This window comes from Oculina patagonica, chromosome 1 (assembly GCF_052425735.1).
Source record: "Oculina patagonica isolate OP01 chromosome 1, crgOcupat, whole genome shotgun sequence".
Classification (NCBI taxonomy): Eukaryota; Metazoa; Cnidaria; class Anthozoa; order Scleractinia; family Oculinidae; genus Oculina; species Oculina patagonica.
In genome coordinates, this window is record NC_135758.1 from 5,527,148 (window position 1) to 5,545,298 (window position 18,151).

The following is an 18,151-nucleotide window of genomic DNA, read 5'->3' on the forward strand; positions in this document are numbered from 1 at the left end:
CCAGTCCCCCTAGTTCTTTCTAAGCTGTGCATTTGCGTCCTTTCGACCGTGACAAAACGAGCAGAGAGTCTTTCATCTCTCGAAAGTCGTTGGTCAATAAATTCAAATTTCAATTTCAATTTATGGTTCTTTCCGTTTCTACTTTTTCTTGACATATTTTTCAGCAGGAGATTCCAACCTCGTTCTCAGGGCTTTTCCCTTGGTAATTTGGACCAAGGGAAAAGCCCTGGGAACGAGGTTGCAGGACGACGTTTTCCCAAACTTTTTTAGGAAATCCCCTTTTACATTTGAACCTGCATTTGTGTATTCAATTGTATAAAATTAAATGTTTAAAAATGTGCCCAATAATAAGGTTGACGGAAATCAGTGTCTTATTTTTCGGATTTTTTTTTACATCTATTAAACTTCCATTCATTACAGTCTGATCACTCTTTTTCACGCACCATCCACCATTTACACAATGCTAAGTAAAATGGAAAAACTTTCGTTGCCTTCCCTATTTCTATAAAAAGATTATTAGAATTTGCCTGCTGACTGAAAATCCACGAGCAAGGGCAAAGTTTTTTTCGTGATTTATGGAAAAATCTCACATGCATTCACGAACATTTAATTTCCCGCGTTATTTTGGCGCCCGCAGAGCAGATGTCGCGGAAGATTTTAGTCACACTAGTCTCGTTAGAGTTCGTACCTTTGTTCAAAAGATAAATCGATAGAGAATTATACGATCTACTGGCTTAGTTTTTAAGTACTTAGTGTCAAAACCAAAGAGCTAAGGCCGATTAGATACTTTCTCAAGTGAATAACAAATACAAGAATGGAGGGTATCAAATTTGACCACAAAGTCACCTCGGCCAGCAGAGTGATCCACGGGTCACGTATCCGGTTTCCTGTAAGGCATTCGCGTTTCCTGTCAATTTGAGCCGGGTTCAGTGAAGCTATGCAAAATCAACATAGCTTGGAGCGTTTTCAATCCACGCCTTGAGATATTCTGAGCTGAGTTGAAACCAAGTAGATCACTGAAGCTCTTAGCCGAAGTGTCATTTCTTCAGTGGCTACGGTTTGCTGGCGTTTGGGCAACTCGCTTCGGACGACAGACATCGTTAATTGTGGCGCATTTCCAGTACTCACGGCAAAGGTTTTCTCCTTCTTGATTGTATCACGTAAAGTACTCAACTGTTGTTTTAAACCACAGAAGGGTTCGAAATGGCAAAGATTAGTTCAATAGCTTTTCTGTGCGTGTTTTTATGGAGGTGTTCTGTTGGACAGCAGTTCAATTCTAGCCAGACACAAGAAGGTCTCCCAAGAAAACAACAGCAAATTCTCACTGGGTAAGTCGAGTACTATCTTCCTTTATAACACATACCAACGGCCGATCTCTGTTCTTTAGGCTTAAATGATTAATTTGATCGAAGATCTTTTCGCGTATGACTATATCCTCAGTGTTTGCACGAGGTTTTTCTGGTATGAAATGGTTTGAACTGCTTGATTATGCGGTTGATCGAAACATTGTTGGACAAAACAATATCTTGTGTTACAGACGGTCATTTGGCAAAGTATAACCTTATGACATCCATGTTCACGTTTTTTCGCTTTGATATCTCTATTTCAAACGCATCCATTCTATACTACATCCATTTCTGATTTCCTAAACTGGCTTGCAAATTTCTCTTCATCAAAGCTCGATTCATGTAGCGTAGAAATGACAGATTTTGCTCCCATGTGGAATCACGTTAATTGAGTTCGTGAACTGCCGATTGATTTCCTCTCTAATGGCTCTGTAGCATTGATAAAGAGTGATGTTTTGATGATTTCACTAGGCCAAATGTGTGTGGCGGTCGTATCAACCCTCAATGCTGTCCCGGTTGGCAACAAAGGACTTCTGTGGGTCTATGCATCGTGCGTAAGTACTTATACAGCTTTTGTTGTTATTTATCTGGTTGTGTTTAAGCGTTTCTTGCTTTAGGTGCAAATGATATTTTCTGACCCCGTCAAATTGAAACAATGAAATTTTCCTGCGCGCGGTTAGCCTGTGTACAGCCATCCCGCTCCGCTAAAAAAAAATGAAAATAAAGTTTTTTGTTTCGCGCGCAGACGCCGCAGAGTGCTTCTATCATCATAAGCCTGGTTCTCATATGATCGTCCCGATCATCGCTGTCGATTCTGTCGCTTCAAAACGTTTGCTTGCTCCAATCACCTCACACTTTGCAAACGACAGAAGCGACAGAGACGATCGGGGCGATCATATGAGAACCAGCCTATAGTAAGCAAGTTAATAAAGTATCAGGAGAGTGTGTTGTGAGAGAGAGAAAAAAAAATACTAATAAATTTTTAAAAAAATGTTTCCCAATAATATTTAAACCTTTATAAGGCCGCACGCGCGATTTTCACAGCCTGTGTACCAGGCTAGTTTTTTTCCCCTTTTTTTTTGTGGTTTAACGTGAAGCAGATTTCTAATATTCTTTTCCTGTTTTGTAAAATCACGTTCTCACACCTTGTAATTCAATTTATTTTGAATTCCAAAAAAACCGCGATAAATGAGCGCTCCTCTTCCCGTCCACTGCCTTGCCGAGCCAAAACACAGACTGCGACAAATGTGATTGGTCGTAGAGTCATTAGCACAGCGTATAACAGCGAACTGTATTTTAAATGCTGTTTTAAAGTTCAGAATAAACATGATATCGTACCTTCCAGGGAAAATCATGCACACAGTCAAAGATACTCGGTTTCATTTCAAGGGCTAAAGGTTAATGACATATCAGTCTTCCGGCGAGTCTTTCAAGGGTTCTCTCTTACATCTCGGTAGACAAGCAAGCGCAAAGCGCGACGTCGAAGTTCTCCCTTATATAAGCCATACCGTATTTACCCGCGGCGCTTATTAAATTTTTCGCGCCTCAAGTGCGGCGCTTATTCGAGGGCGGCGCTTATTTAAAATGTGGACGCCCGGCACCAAGAATTTACATTACAGTAATTGAAAATAGCGTCTTTTGATCGTCAATATACGTCTCTTGCTGAAGAGAGAAGTGGCGCTATAGCTGGCAGTCCTTGCAAAGTTCGCGGCCTTCACAATATTAAGAGAACTACGTATTGTAAGAAAATTGGATAGAAAACTAATGGGCAAGCACTAAAACAATCACTTTGAACTGTACAACATTGTTTTTGATGCAAAAAAATGTCCAAGTTTGTTTTAGAGTTGTTTTGTAGTGCTGTTTTAAGTAAAAAGGAATTCCTCGAACGAGCGCCGCATCGGGACTGCGGCGCTTATTAACTTTTTTTGTCCCAAATGCGTTTTAAAGTTTTATTTCGGACGTAAATTTCGGACACTTTGCTTAAGTGGCTATCTGGTTCTAGTTTCTTAGTTACAGCTTCCACTATATTTCTCCCATTTCAAAACCCTTCCTTGTCACATCGGGTTTGTTTGTGTACCCAAAACAGTTAAACGTTACTGTAAATTTTTCGAATGCTTTAATAACAGTTTTATTTTCGGACACTTTTCTGTCCGAAATTAAAATCGTCCGAATTTTCGTGCAAGTAATGTAATGTATGGTTTGTGCCCTCTAGTTAGCAGTAAGGTATGCATCTCAGAAGAAACTACTTTTATCATTGTTAATATATTGATCTCTTGATCGGGAATTCAAAGGAGCTTCAAAGAAACCCGCCGCAAATTTTCACGGAGCGAGCAGGAAGTTACTGTCTGAAAAAGGGGTACTTCTTGCTGTTACTCATTCCGTTTCTATTTCGCGAGGGGAAAGGAGGTGAACGAGCAAAGGGTATGAAAGCTTGTTACCAGTGAGCCGAGAGCAGGGCTCAAAACAACGGCCGATCAACGGACAATGTCCGGCCAAGATGACAATTTGTCCGGACAAAAGCTTAGTTTGCTAGTCATTTGACCGGTCATGTACATGGCTTTCAAAATAGGAACCGAAGATCAGGAAAATTTGTCATGTACTGAGCGATATTAAACGTTAATGTTAAAAACTTCTTTTTAACTTGTGGAGCTATAATAATATTTTGCTTAATAAACTATTACCGCAAAGCTTGATAAACCACACCTTGAGTTTAGAAGGTCAAATTTTCGGGAAAAGGATCCAGAAAGAATGGAAAAGAATTAGTCTTGATATAACTGTGTTGTACGTCACGTAAACGAAAAGAACGTGCTCGAAAAAGCGTTCGAACCTTGGTAACCAGGCATTGGTTCGATCCCGAGAATGAGAGAAAACACATAAAAAAATGTTCGAACATTGCCTTTGTTAATTGACTAACTGCTTCGCTACCACATCTTAACAAGTGTATTACGAAAATCAATGCAGACAAAACGGTGAAAAAATGGCGGGCCCTTTTCTACCACGTGGACAAGGACGATTCAACCGGCTAACAGGAAAAGCGACTACTGTTTTCCAGGCCACAAGGGCAGAACTTGAAAAAGTCTGTCTAACTTTTTCAAGTTGAGATCTAAAGTTCCTGATAACATCACAAAAGTATCACTTGTTGATCGCTTCAGTTCACTGGCACGATATGTAGGGTTCCATACGTCTAAAGGCTTTTGAATTGCTGAAGTGAAGCTCGTGACAGTGTCGCTTTCAGTACGAATATTTAATGTTTGCAATCTCACCTCTAAGTGCTTATATAGTTTGAAATTAAATTGTCAGAGGATGGCGAGTCCGAGACAGCCTCTTAGTGTCACTATAATTGACAATAATTTAATTAATAACTGTCAACAATATTCATAATTTTCATACCATGGAGGAATTCCAAGATTTCAGTCTGACAAGTCTTTTAACACTACTGGCATTTTTCCCAATTACGTCTAAAACTGTCTTGAACATGGTCTTTCTCACGTCTACAGAATTCCATTAAAAGACCTAAAGACAAAAGAAATTATACAGCATAAGCCGTGCTCTGGGATTACTTTTACAAACGTTTCTGCCATTGAAATCCAATCATCGAGGAATTTAGAGGTTTTCGGCGTTTTACCCTATCTCTTGTTTTATCTCTCCTGACAACTATGATAGTGGATTTGCGCCTAATAGATAATCACTTAACTTAAACCAGGGAGCTTACCGCTTATTTCTACAATAGATAATCACTTAAAGGGAGCCTTCCGCTTATTTCTGCAATGGAAAACTTAAACCAGGGAGCCTATTGCTTATTTCTACAAGTTGCTTCGCCTGAGGAATTTGCTGTTTAATTCTTGTGGTATTAAATTTAAAGAGTTTGGAACAGAGCGCTATAGGAAATCATTGCGGTACCGATCTTTTCCCATCTGTTTTCGCTCTTTTCAGTTAGGACCACACCCCAATGTTTACGAATTCCGCGTTAGGAATTTCCTGAGCAAAATCATTTTGTTTATTTTCATAATTTTCTTGTATGACCGGAGCATTTAGATAGTCCGATCTATCCACTGTCTCCGTCACTGCCTTTGAAAACGGGTACAGTTGAAGAATCAACTTTTACTGCAACGTTTTTCGTAAAATATCGTTGCACTTGAAGTTGCACGCACGCATGTTAATGCCCGTTTACACAGGCGATATTTGTCGCGCCGAAGTTGCATCGAGTTTCGAACGAAACTCTTGCGATATCGCCGCTATTTTTCAGGCGTGTAAACTCGTGGCGATATCGCGGCGGCTTCATGCAACTTCGGCGCGACAAAAATTGCATTGAGTTGCGCGACAAAAATCGCCTGTGTAAACGGGCCTTTACACGTTATGCTTTCCGTGCAGCGTTTGAAACACGACAAAAAAATATTTGCAAAATTAAGGGAAAAAATTGAAGTGCGCACAAAATTTGGAATGCGTTGATGGACATTTAAATTGCACGACGTATTACACGATCTTATGTCCTAGAACTTGCAGAAATTTGTTGCTAAAAGTAAGAACCGATTCACCTTTTCGCTGGGCGTTGGCACAATCGCGTGCGCAGCTTTCGGCCTTTATTCACCTGTAGGTCCGTAAATAAGACTCCTGATTGACTGATTGCAGATTTAGGTGAGGTAATTACTTGGAAAAGAGTGTCGTCTAGACTTGTCGAGCTCACAGACCGCAAAGAAAGCGCGAAACCGAAAACGAGAAGCGAACGACTTTGAAAGTGTCGTCCTTGTAGACCACTTACTAAGTAAAAGCAATTTGATATTATTTCAAACGACCATTTTATTTTGGTTCTAAGAATTTCACAGAAAAAGCTGAAAATTTCTTCAGAAATTAGATAAAATGTTTTTGAGAGCGCGTGGGAAAAACGGGCACCAGAGTTTTTAAGCGAAGTCGTTGTGCATAGCCTCCTTATTGTGAAAGCCATAATAATTTTGACCTGTCTTTTTAAATGGCAAACAAGTTTATAAACGGATGTAATTCTCGCGCATCCCAGCTAGTTGACCGGCATTTTTAAAGATCATATTTGATTATCTTCAGTTTTAATCACAGAAGGCGTGTCCCTCGTTATTCAATACAGTCACATTTTTAATTAATTAAAATGAAATCAGATTTCGGAAATGTTTTGACACACTCTGATAAACAAATACATGGCCTGTGACAAAAGGCAGCTGAAAACACGTCACATAATTTTTCGTGCTTAAGTTGCGGTCTTATGAAGGTCATTAATAAAAATTGATTTTTGTAAAAGTGGAAAGTACAGTAAACACCCGCGTGTAAGAACCTAGTGGTTTAAGAACCTGCTGGCAGAAATTTGCCATTTTAATACCCCAAAATATAAGAACATGTTTAGCCAAGCAAATTTCAGCAGGTTCTTATATGTGGGTTATAGAAAATTTTTATGAACATTTTTAACAGAACATCCCAAACTGTATTTACAAATAAAGAAAAGACAGATTCACATAGACTGTAATTGTCTTCTTTGGACCTTGCATGAGGCTTGAAGCAATACAGTTATGAATAAATGCTGTATAATGAAGGACCAAACCCATTTTTTTTCTTCTCGTACAATCAAAAACTATGGCTCCTCCTTAGAAATTAAGAACCTTATTAAGAACCTACTTAGCCTAAATTACCAATAACTACCCCCAAATACATACTACTTATTAACCGAGAGTGAGGTCATTACAGGAGAATCTCAGACCGAGGCCTTGATGTATTGACCGAGCGATAGCGAGGTCAATACATCAAGGCCGAGGTCTGAGATTGCCCTGTAATGACCGAACGGACGAGGTTAATAAGTTATTTATTATATGGCCTTTTAGCGCTATTCTAACTGAAATATCTAAAAAACACCGAGGTGAAAATCGCTCTCGCTCTCTGTGGCTCTCTTCGTCGCTCATACTAAAGAAGTATCGTATGCTAATATTTTTCTTTCAGTTGTTGAAAAGATAGTTACATTTTGTCGGTATTTATTGTCGTTCTCGCAAATGCGCTAGTAGCTTTTACTGACAACTCAAAAAACCAAATAAAAACCGCCGAGCCGAGAAAATTTTTCATAATGCCCGGTCATTACAAGAAAATAATGCCCGCTCAGCAGCCAATCAGAGCGCGCGCACTATTGTAGCCATATAATAAAAGAACCTATTTTGCCAAACTTAGAAAATTGTAGGTTCTTACACGCGGGTGTTTACTGTACCTTCCCTGTTAAGGGCCTTAAAGGGACAGTGTCACGACAAGTGTTCTAAGTTTTTGTGTAAACTATGCTAGAATTTAGACGGTGTACTCACTGATCAACAAAATTAATAACCCAAGAACAGCAAAAAAGGCATAAATTCATTCTCCAAGATGTGAAGGAACCGTAATCAACGGTTTTTAATTAATTTTCTTCCAAGTAAAACCTTCAAACTTGAAAACGTCAGCCAGACTTTTTTAAGTTTTAGGCCACTGCTGTCCTATCCGTTCATAACACCACACCACTGTTTAACAATTTTCATAACTAGTACAGTACATTTAAGCAAGGCCAGGCCACTAATGGATTTTCATTTAATACCAAAACCAACACCTTCATTAGATTTTCAAGTGTAACGATAGGTTTTTGGCTCTGAAGTGCACTAAATGCACGGGAACGGATAACCAGCTGGGGCGCTGTTTAATGGACGGCTTGAACGGCTTGTACGGGGGAGAAAGCTAGGTAGAGCACAGGCTCGCTGCACGGCACTCGTTACTCAATGCCAGAGGTACAGGGTCGTTAGGGTCGAACTTCTTCTATCTTCTTTATTGCATCTGGACTAAACAACTCTTGACAGCTGTAGGTAACTCGCATCTCGTAGGTAGCTCGAGGTAATTCAAAGGTAATTCAAAGGTAATTCAAATGTCGTACAGAAAAGGGCTTCTTATATATGTTTAAAGTGTGATAATAATGACAGGTGAAAATACAAGTTCAAGGCTAAATAAACAACTACATTGAGTTTATCAATGTCGATCTCTAGGAAGGAAATTGCTTAACACTTAAATCTTCCGTTCAAAAAGGTTTCAGGATATTGCTTAAGATAAAGGCAAATAATAGTGTTACTTGTAATATGCTAACCTTGCATTTTACAGAAGTCTGAATATAATTAGATTACTGACACAAAGCGAAATACAACGAGAAACTGCATTAAAGATCAATAAGAAGTTCATTTTCATCTTAGGTTGTATAATTATATTGACGATTCTCTATTTACAATGACCTCTACAAGACTTTCCTTATAGTACGTGCTTGATTTATATTCGAGTGCTCTGTTGTGCAAACAACAGAGCTTATTGCTAAGGTTTTGCTTAGTTTGCAATTCCTAGTAGATTGCGGATAAGCGGAACTGATTTACGATAAGATCACTAATAGATCGGAAATTCCCATAAGGAATGGTCAAGGTCAATGGTCAATGGTCAATGGATCAATGGTCAATGGTCAAGGCTAAATCAACAGATGACATCGTAAGGTTAAATATATTTTACAATTCCCATTTTCCGAGTTCGATGTGTTTACTAATATTCGGATCACAAGGGGCGAGTTTTTACCGTGACACAAGTAGTACTAAATCTAAGTGACACTGCCCCTTTAATAAGAGTGCCTTATTATCCTGCATGCGCGTTCTAATTATCAATTAATTATCTTGTTTCTTTCAGCTTTGTGCCGGTACGGCTGTGGGACTGGAGAGTGTTTTAGACCCGGTGTCTGTCGATGCCCGAATGGCGCTTATAGTCCGTCATGCAGTGGGGTACAGGGGCAAGGTATGTAGGACAACAGGCAACAGACTATATTTACCATAGCAATCATGATGGTTTACAAAATATTAGCGGACTTTGAGTTTTTAGAGAGGAGGGTCGGAAGGGGTAGGGAAAACATTGAAAAGAGGACATTTTAAAGAAAGTGGATCGAATAATTGAAATATCAGTTAGACTCGTTAACCTGTGCTCCGAGCTCCGAAAACCGTTAATTTAAAAGAAAAAAGTACCAAAAAAAGAAAACAAACGAATTAAAATGAAGAAGATCTTTAATCAAGTGCTTTTCAATTCGTTTTAGTTACAAATCGCAACATATTTAGTGGCAGGTCGTTTATTCTGCGTATTTCGCAGTTGGTGTGATTATATTTCAATGTCAGTTTCTTTTTTTAGGGGATCAGTGCACCGTGTTGTGTTTTAATGGGGGAACATGTAATAAAGATAACTGCACCTGTAAAAATGGATTCACTGGAAAGTTCTGTCAGTCACGTAAGTTTAACAATGTCGATTTCTTGTCTGCAATTGCTGGTGATATCAGTCTGCAGGGAAACAAGTGCCAGTTGATGGCGACATCACTTCTCCGAGAAGTGACTGAGCCCGCGGTTTTCGTCGCAGAAGTTGCTAAGCAACATGACGTATTTGTACGCGCGATTGCTTTCGGAGTCCTCGTGAGCGCTTCCACTAGTTTTTGACTGGACGAAATAATTCGGAAATTCTTCGAGTGCTTCAACAAAGATTTGCCAAAAATGGCACTTATTCCCCTGACTGATATAGATTGAAAGGGTAAGGTTGGAGAGCTTTTTCCCCATACACGGAAAACGCCAACTCCATGTGTGTTGCGAATTGACCTAGTTTACTCCTTAAAAGATGCAATCAAAAAAAGAAGAAATCCGCCCTCTCGCTTGTAGCATGACGTTTCTAGGAGTATTGCTTCTCTCCCCGGGATGGGATGCTAGTCCATCACAGGACTACTTTTATTTTGGCAACTTGCAGGCATCGCAGCATAAAAGCTCCATACTCTAACAGAGGCGCTTCAAATTCTTTACCGTTATAATGTAAAAAGAGATTTTTCAAGGCCTTTATTTCTTTTCTTTTTTAAAAAAGCCATTTGCCAAGAACAGTGTCTCAACGGAGGTCGCTGCGTTGGACCAGACAAGTGCGCATGCCCTTATGGATTCACTGGAAATCGCTGTCAGCAAGGTAAAAGGATTATATGTATGTTTCCGTACCATGCTGAAAAAGTGCCGCTTATGTAAATGCATCCGTTTTGGAAGCAGAGTTCTTTAGAATGTTGGGTTGGTAGCGATTGCAAGATGTACATGCATACATACATACATTCCGGTTGCAAAATTTTTAACTCTTATCAAAATAATATGTAATTTTTAAATCTTTCGATTTTATACAAATGTGACATAATTTTAGCTTAAATATTAGTACTCTTATATATTTTAATCTTTTAACTCCATTTTAGGTACACTGTAAGGCTTTTAGCGACTTTTTAATTTTTACTTTTTACTAGGGCCTTTATTGATAACAATTTTTCTTGTAAAAGCTGATGAAGTCACCCTATTTAAATAAAGGCTTTCTCTATAAAAACGTGATCTTAATCGTCCGCAGAAACAGAACACAATGACCACGGCCTGCGCGCCCGCCCGAATCTAGCGCACTACCCATTAGGCCACCGGGCTTGTCAACATCTATATTAACGTTAAATATGTTTCTGTTACAGATTACAGGGTTGGTCCATGTTACACCAAAGTTAGGAATCGAATGTGTCATAACCAGCTCCAGGGCGTGGTCTGCACGAGGCTCACGTGCTGTGCGACTATTGGACAAGCGTGGGGAAACCCATGTGAGCGCTGTCCTGTCAAACCAGGTACGTTAAGCTTTAATCAATTAATTAAGCTTTAATTTAATGTTCGCAACGGATTTCTCACTTGATTCTTTATATCTGTCATATACGTTATTTGCAGAACCTTGTGACAGAGGATTCCTTCCAAATTTTCGCAGCAAAGCCTGCCAAGGTATTTTAAAGTTTTTAAATTATTACTTCAGTTCCAAAACTGAATATTTTATCGATAAAATCAATGAATGCAGTATACAATAACGCTTCAATCTCTTTAATTTCGTTGTCTACCAGACATCGATGAGTGCAAGGCCATCCCAAAGATCTGTGCGGGCGGACGATGTATTAACACTGTTGGAAGCTACCGCTGTGAGTGTCCCGCGGGAAAAAAGCTGGATCCCGACTCACAGAAATGCGTCGGTAAGTTTTCCTTCCCACATTAATTTATAAGTTATAGTAACACTTAACAAGTAACAAGTAACACAAGTTTTCGTTCGTAATCTGTCTTCAATTGTAGCCATCTCGGTTCATTTTCGGTTTGTTAGTAATTCTAGCTTGAAAAACAATAATTTTGATGGTTCCTTCAATTGCGACATAGCCCCTTTAAAAAAGGTTTTTGCTTAAAATTCTGAATGTTTTACACTATTGACGTGCGCCCGCAGCTTGTATCGCTTAATTGTACTTGAGGTTGAATCATAGCATACGTAGTCCGTTCAGGTTCTTCGTTGAAAAAAAAAAAAAAAAAAAGGACCACGCCCTTTCCAAGGCACACCCCCAACCATGCCTCATTCTTTGTCGTGATTGAGTTTCTTCGTTTACGTGTTAAGTTCTCTTGTTACTCGCAGGCCAAAAGCCTAATAATCTCTACGATATTTACTCATTTGTCTGCAGATAAAGATGAATGCACCGAGATTCCCGGCATCTGTGCAAACGGCCGATGTGAGAATACAGACGGCGGTTTTAGATGTGTTTGCCAGGAAGGATACATTCTAAATCAGGACAAGAGCTTTTGTATAAGTACGTGCACAGATTTTATCCTGTATTAGTCAAGACGCGCTAACTGTCCCTGGTCTTTCGATTTTATTTTTCGCACCGTTTTGAGATGTTAGAATTGACTTTCAGGGTCTCAAAGGTAAGTCTTTGGAGCTCTATACCTGGCCTGACCAATCGATGAAATCTAGTAGTTAATTGATATCGATTGTCTTCGACGAATCGATGACCAAGCGATAGTCACAAGAAAAATTCCCTTAATTACATCGATTGTTATCGATTGCTTTCGACAATGTCGAAAATCGATAAAAATCGATGACAGTCGATGAAGATCGGCTAGGCGAGGAGCCGTAACGATTTTTGGTTTGACATCCAGAGTACATCGCACCGTTTTGAGATGTTAGAATTGACTTTCAGGGTCTCAAAGGTAAGTCTTTGGAGCTCTAGACCTGGCCTGACCAATCGATGAAATCTAGTAGTTAATTGATATCGATTGCCTTCGACAAATCGATGACCATGAAAGTGATAGTCACAAGAAAAATTCCCTTAATTACATCGATTGTTATCGATTGCTTTCGACAATGTCGAAAATCGATAAAAATCGATGACAGTTGATGAAGATCGGCTAGGCGAGGAGCCGTAACGATTTTTGGTTTGACATCCAGAGTCCATGGATTTGCCCAGGCCCCCACCTTATTTTTTGACCAAATAGAGGCCCGAAGGGCAGAGAAAAATTGTTCTGGAGAGCGCCCCCCCCCCCCCCCCATTATTCCAGGGCCTGGATGATCGTGCCCCCACTTAGCTGAGGGTCTAGATCCGCTACTGCTGCTATTGGGGCCTCGACAAAAATGTTGATTCTTGTTACTGGGAGGCCTGAGGCAATATGCCAGCTTATTTTTTTACGTTGGAGCCCCGAAGCCCTTATTTTATTTACGCCGGAAACCTAGAGTCTGGGATTGTAATGCATTTTCTTGAAGTTCAAAGGTATTTTTGAAAATTAAGAATAAGTTCATGTTTAGTTCTAACATTGTCGTTGACTTCTAGGTAAAAAATCCGGATATTGTTATCAGCGGGTGGTGAATAATTACTGTGTTGATCAGTCGTCCACCAACACCACCAAGCACGAGTGTTGCTGCTCCAAGAGGACGCCAGCAGGCTGGGGACCACTCTGTGAACGATGCCCCATCCAGGGAACACGTAAGTATCACGTGATTAACACGTTATCAAACGTGATCAAGGCTGGTACGTCTTTTCGTTCCGTCCCTCCCTACTGATGGTCGGGAACTGAAATTTGACATTTATTCATGTTCTGAGTTACAATGTTGCTTAGTAAATAATAAAGATGGTAGATTTCAAGCTCGGTGATAAATAGTGAACGCTCGTGTCATGTTGAATAATTTCTTCACTATTTATCACCGAGCTTGAAATTTACCATCTTTATTATTTACTACACATTTGATGATTTCGACATTGCTGATCCTAGCAGTATGCAGGACGCGTGTCACATATCAACCTAGTAAATGGCCCAGCTCACAACGAGTCTCTCGTAGCTCAGTTGGTTAGAGCGCCCAACCGTTACCTGGGAGGCCATGGGTTCGATTCCCGTCGGGGACTCAGATTTTTTCTTTGTCCCACGCTCGTGTCATGTTGAATAATTTCTTCACTAATGTTGCTTAGTTTTCCCGACCGTTTTAGCGTGTAATGATAGTTACCCAACGACTCTTAGTTGTCACGTAAGGCTTTCCTCTACAGTCATACTTTCATTGGCTTAAGTAGAATATAGCTTTGCAGGATCATGCGATGAAACGCAACAAAGTCTAATTGAAAACTGTCTCCATTCCACTTTTAAACTCAAACCGTATGCCATTTGTCCGATATAAGTTTTTGTCTCCATCAAATCATTCCCTCACTCCAAGCCTTTTTTTCTTCCATCCTACTTCACACACTTTTGAGTATGACCGACTTGATTTAACCTTGTACTTGTTTTTCCTTTTTAGCTGAGCATACGGTATTGTGTCCGAATGTTACCATACCAACTGACAAGCCTCCAGGTTTGTTATAAATACAGCATATCAAAGATATCAGATTGATTGTGCAACAATCATTATGGTGTATACCATGCCTGAGCGACAACGAAGGGTTTCTCGTTACATTGACTTAGTTCATAGGAAATCGTGTTTGTAGGCTTTAGATGAAGATTTTAATTATATTGACTTGCAACGAGGTCTGATTCTTCGGCGCTCTCATGTTCTCTTATCTATCTCGTCGAGCTTCGTTGGTTCTCGTTTCCCGAACATGGAAACATACACGATCGAAATCAGTGGCTTCCTAAGCGGTTATTTGCATGCGCCACGCACAATCATGATTGCTCAATTATCTGTACTTGCAATTGCTCGTTTTATGGTTGATAAAAATGGTTCTTTTCCTTAAACTGCAACGCTGCCACAGTTCTTAAAATATTTCTCGCCTGCTCGACAAGTGAAAAGAGATAAGCTTTGAAAAATCTTATCTTACTTTAAAGTAAGCAAATTCGCGTTCAGATTCTTACTTTACTTCTCTTTCCTTTTTTTCTGGCGTGAAACGTACCTTTTATTTCGTATTAGTTGATGAGTGTCAAAGGCAAAGAGATCTGTGTCCCAATGGAAGGTGTATAAACGTACCGAATGGTTACCAGTGCGTGTGTAACCAAGGATACGTCCTTGGACGAGGCAACAAATGTCTTGGTAAGTCTGGACTGTCACAGTAATATCCCCACCATAATTAACTGGGAATCTATCAAATGCGCAGGCTTTGTCGAGGTGACTTGTTTTATTGTTCCCGCCAAAAGAAAAAAAATCGGCGCTTTGAGTACATAAATGGTTTCTCTACCATCATAAGCGTTTACCATGGATCCTGGCGTTTACATGATACAGCATAAAAAAAAGTACAAGCAAAAGACAGATTCAGTAAGTCTTTTCTATGTACATTCACGGCATCCGATAAAATTACCAAAAATGTGTAGGGAAAAGAAAATTGTATTTAAAAAACTGGGTCTGACATGAATGGGTTTGCTGCCGTTTGAGAGAACTGAAAAAAACAAACAAACAAACGAACAGTAACAATTCCCCTAGCCTCAAGAACAACTGTAGCTGGACCGGTAGAATTACAAGCAATAACGTTGAAAGCAATACCCGTTTTAAAATCAAACGTTTGAAGATCAGTTTCAACCTTGAAACACAAAATGACTTTGTAATCCCCCCCCCCCCCCTATGAAGCTTCCTTTATCGTGGGGTATTCTCAAAATAAGCCACGATAAACGCGAACTGATAGGCTCCGCTCCTACAATTCTTGTTTGACAGATAAAGACGAGTGTTCGGCAGATTCGTCGCTCTGTAGAAATGGCCGATGTGTTAATACAGACGGTAGTTTCAGGTGCGAGTGTAATTCTGGGTTCCAGGTCTCCTCTGATAAAAAGAGTTGCATTCCAGGTTGGTCTATTGTCAATTATCATTATTTATTTATTTATTTGTTTGTTAGTTTTTTTTTATTTCATTCTCGCGTATAGGCTGCAAAGTAAACCTCTATTATACGTGCCCCTACGTGCACTAAGATTTCTTCCTTCGGCGTATGTGTTAACGATGTTGGCAGTGGCGGACTTTGGGGAGGCCCTTCCTTTTATAGAAGAATGTTTGCCACCCTCCCCTTCTTTTAAGCAAGAAAAGTGACACCTTCCCTTTGCATTCCCTGATTTGCATTAATTCTTGTTATTACTGGTTTGAAATAGTGGAATAAATAATAAACGTTAGCTACCTTCTAGTACCTTGCTCTAAGTTCCGTGTAGACCAACAACACTGCATTCCATTCGCAAGATGTCTAAAAACAATTTAAATCAGTCCAAGTCGAATTTACACCACAATTTCTGGAACCTCTTGTGTAGAGGCGACCAGCACCTTGGCTTCACAATTAAGTGTGAAATTATCTTCTTGTCTAGGTGTGGACCCGTGCTCTCAGTCAGGTGTATGTGAACATGGCGTGTGCGTCAGGACGAGAGACGGGTTTACCTGCCAGTGTCGACGCGGATATACGCTCACATCTGATAAAAGAACATGCGAAGGTTTGCGTTTCATTTGTGCTGGCCCGGTGCTGTTATTGTTTTTCAATTCACTCATTTCGACGTATTAATACAAGTACAGGGCATTACAGAACGACAGAGAAGTATCTTAAAAACTGTACAGAAATAAATTTAACTGTGCGTATCGTTGTGGGCTCGTATATGCGTTTAACACCCCCCTCCCCCCGCTAAAATACTTTAGGGTCAGGCGCGCCCACCTCTATCAGATCTCAGATAGAGATTTACTGGGGCACAAGAAGATGTAAGTGTCAGAGAGAGAAAGTTACCGGTTCGACCATAGCAGCCTTTCATTTCTTTTTCCGAGGCTTGTGCCAGTCCGTCTCGTACTCGCTTTCCCATCTCCACAGTTTGAGAGGACGTACTTTCTTTTTGTGATATTTGTTATCGCTCCATGATACGTTAAGGAAAAAACTAATCTAATTCTTGTTTCTCTTTCTCTTACCTCGTTTAAAACACTGAGCATTATACTAAGTGTATTTTCCGCGATGACTGCATTGCCATCTAGCTCATTGTTCAATTATTGACTTTCGTGTAATGACGTCGGTTGTCACGTGTTTTTTTCAGATATCGATGAGTGTAAGGTCAAGGGTGTCTGTGCTAACGGTCAGTGTATTAACTATGCTGGAGGATATGAATGTTCGTGTGGCCCTGGGTTCGAACCAAGTTCTGATATGCGACATTGTGTCGGTAAGTACTTCATGGGAACTTTCAATGAAAAGTAACCTCCTTTTGTAATCGTACCGTGCAGAGCGATGAGAGACAACGAGAAGTTGGGTGATTGAGATGAACTCAACTCAACTTTTTTTAAAATGTATAATTTACAGAAGTGCTTGCCCTGGCACTACTAGTTACAACACTAATCTAGGCGGGGCAAGAGTTAAAGTATGAAACTCTTTTATTCTAATTTGAAGCGGCAATTTATTTAACAAGTGGATGATTCTCATTCAACATCTGAAGAAAACAATTTGCGGAAACAGCGTTGTGGCGGAGGTTATCCAAACAAAATGAAACTAAGACAACGAGCGAAAAAAAAAACCAAGTTTTCAACTAGCGATCGATCTGAGATTTCACAATAACACAACAAGATGGCGGATCTCGGGAGCACATGTTCGAGTCTGTAGTCCGCGGGAGACTGAGTCCTATTTTGTTAAAGTCCTCTGGCTAAAGGGCAGTCTGCAACAAGCGTGATCTTACCCCTATAAGGTGGATTTCCACTGACGCGTAATTTTTACGTGCGTACAAAAGTAAGAGACATTGTATGAAAGACTTGCGTAAACGTGTACGTAAGTCTTTCATACATTGTCTCTAAAGTTTTTCACGCACGTAAACGCACGTAAAAAATTACGCGTCAGTGGAAATCCACCTTATGTGTGCATCATAGAGATATGATTACCCTAGTCCCAGAGGTTCTCTTCTGACGCGAAGTAGCCGTATTGACGGTTTGGTCGCGCAGTTAAATTTGATTGAGAAGAGAAATAAGAAAAACGGAACCAGAGTAAGACATATGCAATGATTTTTTTTTAACAGATATAGATGAATGCCGCCTTCTTCCTGGACGCTGTGAGAACGGCGCATGCGAGAACACCCGTGGATCATACCGCTGTACCTGCCTCAAAGGGTTCGAGGGCACAGCGAATCAGAGTGTTTGTAAAGGTCAGTAGTTTCTGGGAAGTGAGCTTTTTCTATCGTGATTGTAAAAAGTTAATTACTCATTCGAAATTTATCACAAAAAGGTCTTGTAATAACTATTGCTTTTTTATTGAGTCTATCGTTTAGAACTGGAAAATTGATTCGTACAGCACGCTACGCACAATACAAAATGAACAACTGTGTTATTGCCGTTTATATAAACTACATTTATAACATAGCTAGCAGAGCCGCGCATTCAAATTCAGTATAAGTAATCGCTTCGCCAGAATTTTTTTCTCGCGCGCAAGTTTTCTGGCGTGGGTTTAGATCTAAATTTCCACCGGCAGTGTTATGAAACAATTGGTTCATGCTTTTAGCTGTGGACTATCGAGTTTTGGCAAAGAAGCTTAAGTTGCTCTTGGCTATCGCCTCGAGCAAATCTTACGCTTC

General features: G+C 40.0%; 1 protein-coding gene and 1 non-coding gene across 2 annotated transcripts; both read left to right on the top strand.

The window, feature by feature from the left end:
• The first annotated feature begins 688 nt into the window (after nt 1-688).
• Nucleotides 689-17,733, top strand: LOC144644601 (fibrillin-2-like). Its single transcript, XM_078504125.1, has 16 exons — nt 689-1,328; nt 1,818-1,900; nt 9,030-9,134; nt 9,519-9,614; nt 10,230-10,325; nt 10,855-11,001; nt 11,099-11,149; nt 11,266-11,391; nt 11,863-11,988; nt 13,006-13,158; nt 13,959-14,012; nt 14,565-14,684; nt 15,300-15,428; nt 15,932-16,054; nt 16,637-16,759; nt 17,600-17,733. The coding sequence occupies exons 1-16, from the start codon at nt 1,204-1,206 to the stop codon at nt 17,731-17,733; spliced, it is 1,791 nt and encodes a 596-aa protein (XP_078360251.1). The 5' UTR covers nt 689-1,203.
• Trnan-guu (transfer RNA asparagine (anticodon GUU)) lies at nt 13,501-13,575 on the top strand. Its single transcript has one exon. It is a non-coding gene; the product is annotated as a tRNA-Asn (tRNA).
• Nucleotides 17,734-18,151: the final 418 nt, after the last annotated feature.